This window comes from Tinamus guttatus, unplaced genomic scaffold, assembly GCF_059628265.1.
Source record: "Tinamus guttatus ecotype Peru unplaced genomic scaffold, ASM5962826v1 Tinamus_guttatus_pri_ptg000653l, whole genome shotgun sequence".
In the NCBI taxonomy this organism is placed as follows: domain Eukaryota; kingdom Metazoa; phylum Chordata; class Aves; order Tinamiformes; family Tinamidae; genus Tinamus; species Tinamus guttatus.
The window spans coordinates 74,660-89,402 of record NW_028289187.1 but is presented as its reverse complement, the minus strand read 5'-3'; the positions used below and the strand labels follow the sequence as shown (position 1 = coordinate 89,402).

The 14,743-nt window shown below is 40.3% G+C and overlaps 1 protein-coding gene across 1 annotated transcript in view; it reads right to left on the bottom strand.

The window, feature by feature from the left end:
* Nucleotides 1-14,114, bottom strand: part of TAF1B (TATA-box binding protein associated factor, RNA polymerase I subunit B) — a 40,173-nt gene extending 26,059 nt beyond the window's left edge. The window contains exons 1-8 of the mRNA XM_088536247.1: nt 14,079-14,114; nt 13,386-13,484; nt 12,793-12,880; nt 10,752-10,849; nt 10,364-10,459; nt 9,599-9,731; nt 7,052-7,208; nt 1,491-1,590 (exon numbers count right to left, since the gene is read on the bottom strand). Coding sequence (XP_088392373.1) covers nt 1,491-1,590; nt 7,052-7,208; nt 9,599-9,731; nt 10,364-10,459; nt 10,752-10,849; nt 12,793-12,880; nt 13,386-13,484; nt 14,079-14,099 — 792 coding nt within the window. The 5' untranslated portion in view covers nt 14,100-14,114. The remainder of the gene's footprint in view (nt 1-1,490; nt 1,591-7,051; nt 7,209-9,598; nt 9,732-10,363; nt 10,460-10,751; nt 10,850-12,792; nt 12,881-13,385; nt 13,485-14,078) is intronic.
* Nucleotides 14,115-14,743: the final 629 nt, after the last annotated feature.

The window sequence follows — 14,743 nt, the reverse complement described above, 5'->3', positions numbered from 1 at the left end:
GCTTACATTTACCACCAAAATACTTCAACAGCAACAAATTAGAGCGTTTAAATCACCTGGTTGTAATGATCATAATCTGATAAAATGTTTGAACATAATTGACTACAGAATATTACATATAGAATATCAAGAAGGAAATAAAACAGACTATATTTTCAGGATGGAGAATTACACAGCCTAGGCTCCTGCTCCACCACAGTAATCAAGGTCCTCAAATTTTTCAAATCTCGTGTGTCAAAACTGGACACAGCTATTGGCAGTGAGCAGCAAGATCAGTGCTGAAACCCCGTGTGTAAAGACAGCAGCTTGCAGTTACTGACTGCATTTCTCAGCCTAATGACACAGTCAGAGGTGCTAAAATAAAATAAAACTGAGGATACATTATTGAAGGACTAGTTAATGCAGAGCAGGAAACAGATATTGCTGGAAAGAAAAAACATTCATAATAGTCCAGTGACTGAAAAACAAATAATAAAGTTATTGGGCTTACAGCAAGTAATCTATGGATCTTAATAAGGGTAAGAGATGAGTTGATTAATATGTACATACACTTATACATGGAGGGGAGGAGTTTCAGTACCAGACAAGAGATTTTGTGTGGAAAACAAGAATTACACAAATTCAGCTTTTAAAACAGATGCAATTGCAAATACTCAGACTCTACTAGATGGAGATTCATCAGAAGCAGTGTTAAGACAGAAAAAAAAACAGACGAAATGACAGTTTTCTTTCAGTTTGTGAGAAAAAAAAAGTATGTGTATGCTATGCAGGTAGGAGGGTGAGATGGGTATATACCCTCTTTTATATAAGGGCTAAACTAAACTAAAGTGGTTTTGAGAGAAAGCAAGCTAAAAGGGACTGATGAAATGAGCTTCATCTGGAGCTGCCATCCTACCATTCTGCATGGCAGAAGCAGCTCCAGCTCATAAGAAAGCCCTTTAGGATCCCTAAAAGGGCAATTGTGATCTCCCCTCTCTCAGCCACATCTCCCACTTTCCCAGGTGTGTGGTACAAGCTTTTTGGCTATAATTCACATGGAAACACACACACACAGCCCCCAGCCCCCCACAAAATAAAGATTAGCTTCTCAACAGCTCTCCACCCACTGAATACAAGCTGTGAATTGCAAAATGGCAACATTACTCATATATCACCACACTGAGGGCTTGAGCACATCACAGTAGACGAAAATCTAGAATTTCATGTTAGCAAAATTACTGCTTTCTCCTCTTAAAAGCTAACATTTTATTTGTATAGCTCAAAAAATCCACAGACGCTCCATCCTGCCCTCTCCAGGAGAACAAACACCAATGGGAAGTCATGACCGAATGACACAGGAACCCTAAATAACTGACAATTTACACTGCACTCAAGACTGTCCAACATGCTTCAGTCTCCAGGACAGGCATAACCTTTTAGATTTAACCTAAAATCTTTTTTTTTTTTTTTTAATAAATAAAAGATCTTGCCCTTTAGGAAAAAGAAGTTACCTCTACACAAAAGATCTTCAGATCAAGTCCATATAGTTTCATCTTCTCTGGAAAACATTGAAAAACATTCAAATATGGAATATGGCCTTCAACAACAAACCTGCATTAAAAAAAATATCAAATCAATATATAGTATTTAACATGACAAAGCCATGTTTATTCTAAAACTACTACATAGAAATATTAATTTCTGATTTAACATCAACATTAAATTGCCTAAGCAATTCTGTCTGAAGTTACACAACCTTAAATGCTCCATTACCACGAAAACCAGCTCAATCATTCAGTAGGCTTTTAAAATGAAGCTCAGGTATGATTGACAAATGATAAGATTATGGCACTGAGCTTACAATCAACACACTTGCATACGGCTTGTTCTGCACATTCTTCATCTATTACATTTTTGAGCTTGTTTAGCCTCCTTACGGTGGTATGAAATTTTTCTTTCAACATCCTTAAAGACAAATTTTAAAAACTTACACACACTTTCCACTGGAGGAGTCAGATAATGGGGTGGGGAACGAAATCACAGAATTATCAGCATATATGCAAAACTGATGTCCATTAATTTCATTCTGATCAAAATGTGCTATTTTGATCCAAACAGAAGGAATCTGTATACTAATACATACAAAGTAATTTATTTGTACCCAAATAATGCATTTTTATTAAAAATTGGCTTTGCTAAGAGGTATCATGTTTTGCCTTTTTTTTTTTTGACTTTTTTGTAACGTTTTTGTAAGATAGGATTTAACAACAGCTATCAAAAAGCAAAAACAATCAGAAAAGAAACAAAAAACGCTGTCATGGAAGACACTTGCTCTTATCCAAGATCTTAGCTGAGATTCACATCAGGCAAAGCCAGCACTAAACAGGGGCCATCACAGGGTACTAGTCACTACTCTCACTCCAGAGCGAAGCAGATAAGTGGCCACGTTCCTGCCTCCTCTTCTCCAAAACAATCTTAGTAAAAAACTAAATTAATCTGGAAAAAAAATAACACTGACAGAGAAGCCCCTGCTATTTAAATAATGTTAAAGCGTTGAAAACTACTTTCTCTCCTGCACACTATCCCTCCCCTCTCGCTAGGCAGACTGGCAGCTTCTGGGCCTAAAAACTCTGCAAGTCCCTACCGGATTCCTCCAGAGTTTGTAAATTCAAAACACGTTGGGAGAAAAAAGAACAATAATAAATTAGGACGAAGTCTTCATAGCTAACAGTATCCAGTGTTGAGGAATTTCCAGCTCCCTCCTCAGCCTAATGCAGTTACAAACCTGACTTCTGTGTCTCAGGACAGTGCCTCGGCCACACACTTGCTGTATATTGTTTAACATGTATGTATGAAAGTTGCCTAAAAGATTATGCATACGTCCTATATTTGTTTGAAAACATTAACCTAACTGTCTGTTTAATAATAATAATAATAAAGCACCATTAAAATCAGTACATTCTTACTCAAAACTTTTTCTCCACTAGAATTGACCCAGCATTTACAATGATTTCAGCCATCTGAAAAGATCATTTCACCCAATACCTTTCACTCTGAAGGTCTGTGCAAGAAAGGATCTTGCAGAGCAATTTTGTAGGAGACAGAGATGTACATTTTTGTTAGTAGTTTCCTTAAACAGGAAACAGCCACCCCCCATCCCCGCACTGTTTCGTGTATTTGGCCAGTTAACACCCAGAGGCAGCAGCAGCTGCCCTCCTACCACACTTGCTGGCGGAGCAGCTTGTACAGCAGCTCCATGGCTCCTTTTAGGCAATATCAGCTGTGACAAATTAACTTAAACTGGAGGTATGTTTTCATAAAAAGCATTAAATCAGCTTAAAAGCCTGATATAATTTGGCTTATTTCCCTCCTACTCTTCTCCTGGTCTGGCTATGCGCTCTTCATACCATCCTCTCCCACAAATCAATGTAACTCACAATACAGAAGGCTGTCTTAGAAAGAGAAAGGGCTGTTTCCTGTCATTTTAACAAACGAATGGATCACAGAAGGATCTAACGGGCTGGAGGTGGCAGAGGGGATGCTCCACACGGCCAAGAGGATGGAGAAAGGGAAGCCAGACCTTCCCGCTGCAGCAGCGCCGCCGTCCCAGTGCAGGTGGCTATGAGCTCTGTTTCGGGGCAACCACACAAGCCATTCGGCGCCACATCTGAAGAGCTGGCACCGAGAAGCTGAGAGTCACAACCCCCTGAGCCAGCACAGCAACAGCTGGAAGAGGACAAATAACAAGGACCGCAGGGTGTGGTGGTGCTGGCAGCTAAGCCAGGAGCTGCGCGGGAAACCCCAGCCCCGCTGCCCTCCTCTGCCACAAGCTCTGGTCTCCTCCCTTGCTGACAAAAGCACCCGGGTGACTTCTCAGCCAGAAGATTAGATTGAACCCTGCCCTTTTGTTTTCCACAGTTTGTTTTCAACCAGATAGATTTCCAGACTCAGCTGACTGCAAGGACACTGCTGGCACAAGGTGGAAAGGGCAAAGCAAATCAGGCTGCAACACTCTTTTTTTGAAGGCATTAATCTTTTGCAACATTCATTTCCTGCCAATATACTTCTTTTTGACTAATTAATGGCAGATAAGTGCTTGTGCCCAGAGCAAGAGAAAGGGCAGGAACACATATGGGGGATCCCGGCAGCACAGCCTCAGATCACCTTGAACACAGCACAGAACCACCTGCAACGGAGCATCCTGCAGGCAGTGCCCCTAGAAAACAAGTGGGTTTCCACCAACTTGGCTGTACCAAGTCAAAGCATTCCACATGCTCAAAAATATAAATAAATCCCAACAATGACATCGTCCTTAGCCTGAAATTACTGTCTCCATACATATACACACACACACACATATATATATATATATATATATCTATATATAAAAGTGTTCTTTTCTGACATGTGAAAGTTGCTTTTATATTCTAAAAAATATACAGAACATTATGAACGCTATTATGAATAAATTGTGCTGATGATTCAATTTAATACTTACTCCTCAAATCCCAGATTTGGAATATCTTCATCAAACAGTTTGCTGATTCTCCCAAACCCTCCACTGACCTGACAGATGATCAAAAAACCATCTAAGACTATGCAGTATCTCTGAAGCCCTCAAGAGGCAGATAAGGCACACAGTCCATATTCTTTTAATTATGGCAGCAACACACATTAATCAGGCTCAAGTATGAAAAAAACCTTAGTCCCCTACACACTACAAGGAAATGATGCATATGTTAAAGCCACACAGCAGTGTCACAAACTGATTACAAGTTTAGTCTTGCCAGCATAGTCAGGTATCACCTCATTTGGAAGGTATTAGTTCACAGCCTACCAAGCCTAGCATCTTGGAACATTTTCCACAAACCAAGTTTTATTATTTAGGTAAATAATATACAGCATACTAAATATCACTGAGCTTCTTCACAGTGGGAAAGGATTTAATGCATTACGTAGACTTGAGTAGCAGGTTGCTGAAAATGTTATTTTTAAAACAAAACATCCCTTTCAGATGAGCTAATTGTAGTGTTTTCTGCAAAGTGTGTCAAACAGCAAGGAGGAGTATATTTTTGGTGTTGTAAATCCTTTAAGCGCTGGCAGGTTGCCCTACCCCAGTGCCTAAGCATGTATCACAAGGGAGGAGCAGCAGTCAGCTGACTTCAGGGTAGGGAGAAAACCAAACCAAGGGAAAAACAAGGCAGAACTTTAAGCACAATTGTAATTCAGGCAGTTTAAATAATACAATTTGCCTATAAGGACTAAAGAGGTAATGCTGAATATTTATTATTTTCTCTGCATAGTTTTCATCCTTGGCCTGTCGCTATTTTGATCTATGTATCTTAACACATGCAAAAAAACGGCAGCGCTGTCTGATTTTTAAACTTAAATATTCAGAAGTTAGAAAACAAGGGTTTTAGAGTAGTTCATGCAACTTTTTTTCTTTCTCCTTCTTCATCAAACTTGTGAGAGGCACAGACCTCAAGGGGAGGGAGGGAAGCATGATAATGTAATGACAGTCCCATATAACTTTTCGCATCATTGTAAAAACTTTGCATACAAATGATATTTTTTCGAACAGCACTTTCTGCATTTAATCAGTTCATATGCTCAGCACATTCATTTAAAGCCACTGGATCATTCTGATCCCCCACTAACTTCACCCACTTATACAATATTGAACCCATAAATTGTATCCCATAAATAAATGTGATGAACTCTGAATAAGTCAGGATGAAGGAAGTTCTCCAGGTTCCAAATCATCCTTTTTTTTTTCTTTTTTTTTGCATCGCACAATTCTAAAATCCTGAATGCAGCAATATATCATTAATATTCAATGAACACAATGCTGCTCATTACTATCATGTTTATATTACTGAGGTCTTTGATAACATGGTGCTGTAGTCAAAAAGAAAAGTTCAGTTTCCATGATACAGCAATCCAAGAACAGGTTAATACGTTATGCATTTTTCTCTTCAAATAGGATGGGCTAAGCAAGAAGTCTTTATTACTGTGCACCATTTACTCTGACCCAATATCTGTGAATTACTACTTTGAATTTTGCCATATATAAACATTATCAAATATGATTTATTTTCTAATAATTGATAAAAATACAGAGTAGACTGTGGTAGTTCTAGTTCCTGCATTCCTTAGGAATGCATTAATCAACAATAAATCTCGTAATAGCAAACTACTTTTGAGTTCTAGCACTTCTTATCGACTCAGTATCTACTTTCATATTGCAGGGTGTTAGCTTGAGCTTCAAATGATGAAACATTTTATGCTAAACATTTTATAAGTAGCAGGTATGCAACAAAAGCCTATCCAAGTATGTAACGCTGCAGTTCTGACTGATGAACACAATGGCAGTCCCCTAAAGGGTTAATTTTTTTTTTCCATAGAAAATGACAGTTATGACAGTTAACTGCTACCTTCAAGACATAAAATACTCCCCCTTCTTAAAAAGTACTTGGAAAAACAGAGTCTTCAATATCCACCATTCTCAGAAAATCTGCCCAAAGTGGGAGGATGAAAAAAAGGGCTCCACAAGCAGAGAGGCCATTAGGGAAAAAGAGGCTTTGGGGTAAACTTCCCTTACATTAGCCATAGATTCAGCAGCAATACCAGTTATATGCACCTTGGGGGAGGAAGATGCAACTGTTGCCTTGTTTGTTTTTAAAAAGAACTGAAATCTATCATGTCAACTGAATCTAGAATCCCTGTTTCTTTTATTTTGTCCAAGTTTGACTTTCTGACTGCAGCCAACTTAGAGTTACTTAAGTCTTCCTATTCCTTAAATTTGGGAGGAGGGGACAGGGGATTTTTCCCCCTCTTTTAGAACTACCCACTATTTTAACATCTGTTAAAAAGAAGTATCCATACACAGAAGGTGTTTCAAGTTCTCAAAAAGCAATTGCACAAAATTTTCTGTCACAGAAAAGGCAACTAACTACACAGGTCACCTCATTATTCCTGAGCACATTAGTAAGAAAACAAAGATAAAGATACAATTAAAAACCACATCTATTATTTATAAAAACAACAAATATAGACCAGAAGCAATTCATACCTTAAGAGATCAGATAACGTCATTGATTCTCTCAGCCAGAGTAATGCCATGTAACAAAATGAAAGGGTCATTGGCATCGACATCCTCAGTTTGTCCTTCTGGTTCTTCATGAAGTGCAAGCTACCGTCCACCGATCCCGAGCAGACAGAGGTGCTTTCTTCCATTTATATTAAAAACAAAGAAAAAAGATACCCAATATGACATACATATGATACCTAACACAAAGAAAATAATACAAAGGAACGTACGGGGATGCTTGTTTAGCCACTAGAAAAATTTTCAAATCACTACCTCAGGTCTTAAATCACAAATCACTACTTCAGTGTGTTAGATAGTTTAACTTTTCAATTTATTCTTCTACCAAGATGTACGACAACTAATTCATGAACTGCTACTTTGCTTGACTGGGGTCCTGGATTACACAAAGAGGCAAAGCACACTCTGGAACCTAACTAAACAGATCTTTCAATGCGATTTAGCCTTAAGCCTGGAATCCTAGAAAGCTGTTAATTCCTATACAACACAAAACCAACAGCAGTTATGACCTGCAAATGCTATTTTATATTTGAGAGATAAAGGAGCAGGCAGGGAGGAAACAAGGAGAAAAAAAAAATCATATCTCAGAGTTGAGGATTAAAGCACCAAATTTAAAAGTTTCCGAGCACTGAGTTTTAAACTACAGTACAGTAACAGAACTATAAAGAGAACATGATTTATACTGTTGAAATGTGACTTATGTGTGGATACTGTATAGCCATCTCCCATATATTCTCTAATCATGAAAAGGTATGCATTATTTTAAAAAGTCTAAACTCAAACACCTTCAAAATACAAACGTGGCAAATGGTAGTAATGTGGGTGATAAGAAAAAGTACCAGCCTATTCCCTTACTGAAACAAATCACTAAAAACTGAGAGAAGCAGAAATAAGAAGTTTTATAAAGAGAAGTGATGTAAGAGTTAGGAACCTTTTCAGCAGCAAAACCTGGGAGGTCAGGGAAGGAAAAAGTCTCCCTTCCGTACATCATGAACCAGGACAAAATAAGACACTCGGTACACCAGCGCCAAACACCAGCAGAAGCTTCCACAGAAGCTTTCTCACTCTCTTTAGCCAGCTGCTATTCGAACACAGAGGCCTAAATTCCCAGCTGGAAGTTACAGTCCATATTTACATTTTATTATAAAAATAAAGCTGCAGCTCAGAGTCCAGCGGGTCTGTGGTTGTGCTGACCCAGGGGTGAGAGATCTGGCACCCACTGGCCCCCAGTGTCAAGACACGGCTACAAATATTGATTTTCTGAGCCACAATTGGTCTTTGATGCCACCTACTGGCTTCAGAAACGCCCAGGACTAGGGACACAGCAAGAAAATAAAGGAACCAATTCAATCATATATCTGGTATAGACTAAAAGCGGTCTAAAAAGGAGCATCCTAGAATGGCTACAGCCTACAGGGGCGTTGGAGAATAAAAGCAGTTAATCCTTTCCATCAACAGTTTCACCTTTTATATGTATACAAGTGTTTAAAGGCAGCTTCACGACTGAAGCTTCATTATTATAATTTCACATTCAATCCCATTTAAAATAACCCTCATTATATTTTGTGGCTTAATGATGGCATGCAATTTCCCTTACTTCTTCCAGCTTATTCAAGGCATGACAACACACAATTACACACATCTAACAATTAAAATTGTTTCATAGGCTTCTCCAGCAATATCTCCATGCTATACTCAGGAGAATTTTCTATCATCCCTACCCAAAAATAACAAAACGATTGCACATTAGAAAAGCCTCTTAGTAGGGAAAAGAATAAAGATGTTACAGTTTCCTTTGTCTAGCAACAACAACTCAGTAAAAATGGCACAGAAAAGGAAATCTATGAATCCTCACAGTAATTTACAGTTGACTAAAATATCAGTCTAGTTTTACTTGTGTTTAATTTCGCTATACAACACAATTGCTATTTTTGTCTAATTCCTCCAAAATGTGCTTTTGCTGTCACTGAGCTCTCACTTATTTAAGGATTTTTAGTGAAATAGGTATGACTACTTAAAGCTGAATTTCATTCTTGCAACAAAAGACTAAGAAAAATATGTTGAATTACTTCCTATCTTAAAACTACTCTAATACGCTTAGAAATATAACTATAAAATGCAAACAAGTACAAAGAAAGAAAGAGGTTGCTATAGACTTCAAAAAGGAAAAAAAGAAAGTGGGGTATTTTCACTATTTTTTCACTAAATTCTTTCTGCTTGACATGTATTTGCATAAAACCCAAGTACTGATACGTATATGAACATACAGCAAGACTGATACGCATATGAACATACAGCAATCCTTCACCTGAAAATCTTGTCATTTTAGTTTAATAATATACAGAATAAAAGTCCTTGCATCATATTTGCAGAAATGTGTGTCTCCATTCTTTTTTTTTTATCTTTTTCCTTACTCCAGTCACAGGTCAAGCTCTTCCACTTCACACTACATTTAAAATATATGTAACTACACAAAAATGGTTTCCAGATATTTCATTTTATTGCCCCTACCTGAAACTTTGCCAGTTGATGAGCCAAAGCTGCAGTCAGTGAGTGGATCCCCATCACTTTCAGAGAGAGATAACAAGTGAAGAAGACTAGGCCTCTCTGGTTCACTGTCCATATCTGTACTGCTCTCGCATCCCTGTTTTGCGTAAATAGTCACAGTAATATCTAGTGTTATTTACTGCTTTAATCTGAGAAACCAAATAAAGTGTGATAAGTGTAAGATCTACCATCTGTGAAGCTTAAATCGGATCTGTCCACATTTTAACATGTTCTATCATTCATCGGTAGCCTAAAAAGTCTTGCAAAATATATTCTTATTTTTAAAAATTTCTGAAGATGAGAAAGATTCCCAGTGTTCATGTTGCATTTCTGCTATAGTAACCAGAAAGCAGACAATATACAGAATAAAACTATGATGAAAACCTGAGGAGAGGTTTTACCTGAGGGGTAAATGATGGTAGCTGATGACACATTTTGTATTATAATTTCTGCTTTATCTACTCAGAGAGCAGTATGGTTTACCTATGCCAGAACAAAGCAGTATCTTTAAATTAGCAATTTCCCATACTCCGAGAAGTATATTTTTTTCTTAAAAATGGGGAAAAAAAACCCAAAATAGATATCTGTAATCCAGTTCAGGTGAGATTCTTTGTGCTGAAGCAACATTAGTGCAAATTACATATATAGCTTGAAAAAAAAAAAAGGTTTTCCACTACTGCAGTTTAAAAAAATATGCAGCTGTTCAAAGGACTTGAGCCTTTCACTTACTGATAGTACTTTGATAGATTCCCCAGCTGGTCTGTTACAATATGCTTGTTGGCTCTTCTGAAGGTAACGCCTCCAAAAATTGCACAGAATTTCATCCTGTCAAGTATAAATAGACAACTATTAGCGTGAAGTACACAAGTTCATTAATTTCTGAGAAGAGAGACTGTAATTTACAATTCAGGAATCTGAAAAATGTTCTGGCTCCCATTTTATTAACTGTGATTTATAAGCTATATTTAAAGTTACCAGGGAAACTAAGTTTGTTTGCATATGCTCAGTGCTTTTAAGCAGGGACTTATTTGACCCACTTAAAAAATCACAATCTTTTAAAATAACCCTCGCTGTTACTCACTCACAGTGTGTAGACCTTACCCTGATTTCTACATACCTTCATTTGTGGACATACTCCTAATGCTTCCAAAGCTTCTGCTTGTTTCCTGAGTACAAACTGAAAGCCTTCACAAACATACCATTCCAAACCTTCATCTACGAAAAAGAACACAAAGATTGTTTGTTTTTTAACATCATATGCTAAAATTATGTTAATATTTTGTTAATACTATGTTACATAATATTTAACAAAAATATTTTTTCCACATAATATTCTGTTGTCTTAGCACCAGGCCTAAGATGTAGCTCTGTATTTAATAATTGCAGGCCCTGGACCAGCTCCAGTATGCTAAGCACTCCAGTAACTTTAGTTTATTTGTACTCTTAAAGAAGAATAAAACTACTGAACAAAAGGCGTTCTGCACGCATCTTCCAAGAACAATGTATTTCACTATAATTTCTAATATGGCACTTGTAATCCAGTGAACTAAAATGAAGATTTTAAAAATCACTAAAAATCAAAAAAAAAAAAAGGTATTATCATTTCTGTCCCATCCCCAACACAGAAAACTGGAACACATTAAAGTTGTGAGACAGGCAAAAAAATACAAATAACAAAAAAAACATAGTATCACCATGTTGTTTATCATTCTCTCCCACAGAATCACACAAACTTAAATGAAAGACACCTTCTCAGACACCCAGAGCTTCTAGCAAAGTTCAGCACAGTGTGAATGCCATGCAGAACAGGCCTGCTCTGTATGGGCCTGGTGCACATGCTCTTCACCTCTAGCTCTCCATAAAGACAGCTTCTCTCCAGAGGTTTTTTGGTCTCACAAATTTTCTCTGCATTTCTTGATCTCCTTTTCATTTTCCCCATACCTATACTTCCTTATGCTGCCCTCCAATTTAAAGCAGTAAATACATAAGACATCCTCCTTCTTTACCATGTATTTAAAGTGACAGCTTTAGCAACTCCCCTTCCTCACCATCTTAAAACCTCTCTGCCCCAAGTTTCTGAATGATGTTGGCTTTTTCTGTTTGCTGCAAGTCTCACTCTTACACATGCAGGAAAACTAAGCTGCAAGAGTATAATGTTAACAGCAGTTACATAAAGGACTGTACAAAGCTATGGATTCTTTCCGTAGGAAGTTTGGGGGGTACCTAATGACCTCTCTCATAGCAGTAAAAAAGCACGAAATGGTTCAAAGCTCCGACTTTAGGAGCAAGAGCGGATAAAGACAGACAGAGCTGTTAAAGTTGTTGCCCTTCCCACTCCCCGCTTCACCTCCGCACAACAGCCCTTTCCAAAGGAGTGCAGTAATCCACTGTCACGACATCCCAGGGAGGATGTGTCAGCCTATCACAGAGGCCAAGGCATCCCCACGCTTTGTTTCGCACTGTAAGTTATTTTTGCTTTTTCAAGGGAAGTGACCACAACACTAAAGCATCTATCCAGCTGTCCCAGTACACATAGTTTCAGCAGCAGCCCTACCATAACATCCTTACAGCCATATTATCATATGTAAAGACTACTATTCTTCTGAATCATGACATAAAAAGCATGGAAGGAACTCTGGGTGAAAGATGTGACATTTAACAACATCATTTTAGCTACTCTAACTGTATGAAGTCTATTACACATAGCTTTGTGTGTAGGTTACAGGGCCAAGTAGCTGTAACACGAGCCAGACTTAGACTCGAAAAGCCGGACCACTGTTACACCTCACCTACAAACACAGACAACTTCACTGTTTACAGTCACCACAAGGAGGAAATCGAGGGATCACCACAATGAAATGAATGCCACAGGTCTCATCAGAGAGTATAGGCTCACACAAATCTACCTGACAAAAGTTAACATGCAATGTGTTCAACGGAAAAAACGCCCAGGCCCCAGAGGCCATGTGCTGTTCCGGAAGTCACCACTGGTTGGATTGCTGAGGGTGCTGCCGGTGTTTGCAGGGTTGTCCTGTGTTCCTGTTCTTACAGTCTGTCCTATCTACTTTTGGCTGAGACATAATTTACTAGTTGAACCTTTGATCTGATCCACTACAGCTGTTCTTATGCAAAAAAAGAGGAGAGAAGCATATACATACCATTTTTTTCCTGCTTTCTTAAGCCTTTGGAGATCGTCTGGATTCTTGTGTTCAAAGTAAGGGCACTATTTACAACTTCTCTAGTTCTCTGCAAAACAGTAATGTATCTCAGCAAGGAAAAGGGCAGGCCTAACTTGCACAGAGTGCATCATAAAACATATGCATATGCACCTCATAAAACAAGGAATTTGTTCAATCACAGAACGAAAAAACACAGTAATTCAAAAAAAAACCCAAAATGATCTCAACCTTCTATCTAGGAAAAGCAAAAATAGAGAACTAACATCCTGACCAGACAGGTGACATGCATCAGTTTGTCTCCATAAGCATTGCCATGAAGTTCAGCACTTTGCTATTAAACTAGGTATTAAAAGCTAGTGCATTTTAAAGTGAGTTTTATGAAATTGGTGCTAAATGCTCTGATTTGAAACAACAGTAGTTTTAAACAGCAGTAGGTAAAGCATGAAAATGGAAGATTTGCAATACTACCTTCAGTCTCTAATGCAAAGGAGAAAAATGAAATGTTTTCATAAAAACAAGACACAGCTAAAGAGAAATTCCGTTCCCAAACACAGTAGAGCTTGGCTTTTTACCTCTGTAACATTGTGGCAAGTTCTGCAATAAAATCTGCCTCCATCAGTAAGACCCCAGTTTACTTCTGAGCACTGTACACAACGCTCATGATAATCTTCCTAAAATAAAAATAAATAAATAAAAAGTTTTACATGTGTTCAACTAGAGCAAACAACACTACTCCTGAGCTACTGCACAGCTTTGGGGATTATTTACTGAACAGAGAATTTCTGCCCTTTACATTAGCTATAATCAGATAACGAATGATCAGACCATTCACTATCAGCTACAGATAAGAGAACAAGCAAGTTTTCACCTCCCAAGCACTGAATTTTGCATACGCGAGCACAAAGGCAACAACAACCTATGCCTGGAGTAGGCAGCGTGAGAATAAAAGGCAGAAAAAGGGGAGAGGATGGAAAAGGAGAGGTGGGAAAAGGAAGCAAAGCGCTTCTGGCACGGGCAGCTAACGCAGTGGCAAAAAGCCGGGCGAGCCCGCGAGCAGGAGGGAGGTTACGGGGAAGCCAGGAGGGGAGACGCTGGCTAAGGCCGCCCAGGCACGCGGGGCCGGGAGGGGGCAGCTGACTTCGGGGCCGCGCGGGCTGCGGCTCCGAGGGCGGCCCCGGCCGGGCCCCGCCGCCCTCCCCGCTCCCCCCGCGGCCCCGCGCGGCGCCTCCCGCCGTCCCGGGCGCCTCCCGCCGCGCGCCCCGCACCGCGGCCTCCTCCTCCGCCATGGCGGCCCCGCCGCCGGCGCCGCGCGGCCCGCCGCCCTCCCGGAAACAGCGGCCCTGGCGCCCGCGTTCCGGCCGCGGCGCGCCGCGCTCGGCAGCCCCGCGCGGCGGGCGGCCCCCGCCCCCCGCGGCCCCTTCCCACGTCCATGGGGACCTGAGGAAACCAGGAGCGGCAGTGGGGACTCGGGCACCGAGGGAACACGGGGAGCCCCGAGGGGACATGGGGACCCCCAGGGGACATGGAGAGCCTTGTGGGGAAGAGGGGGCTCAGGCACCAAGGGGACACGAGGAGCCCACAGGGGACACAGGGGCTCAGGCCCTGAGGGGACTTGAGGAGCCCTGAGGGGACACGGGGCCAAGGGGACATGAGGAGCCCTGAGGGGACACGGAGTCAAGGGGACATGAGGAGCCCAAGGGGAGACATGGGATCTCAGGCCGTGAGGGGACATGAGAAGCCCTGAGAGGACATGGGAGCAGACGGACCAAGGGGACATGAGGAGCCCTGAGGGGACATGGGGAGCCCAGGAGGGGACATGAGGAGCCCAGGAAGGGCCACAGGGGCTCACACTGCTCTTACCAAAGGAGACCATAGGAATTCACTTAGCTGCATAAAGTGCTTGGAGAGCCTCGAATGAGGGAAACGATTT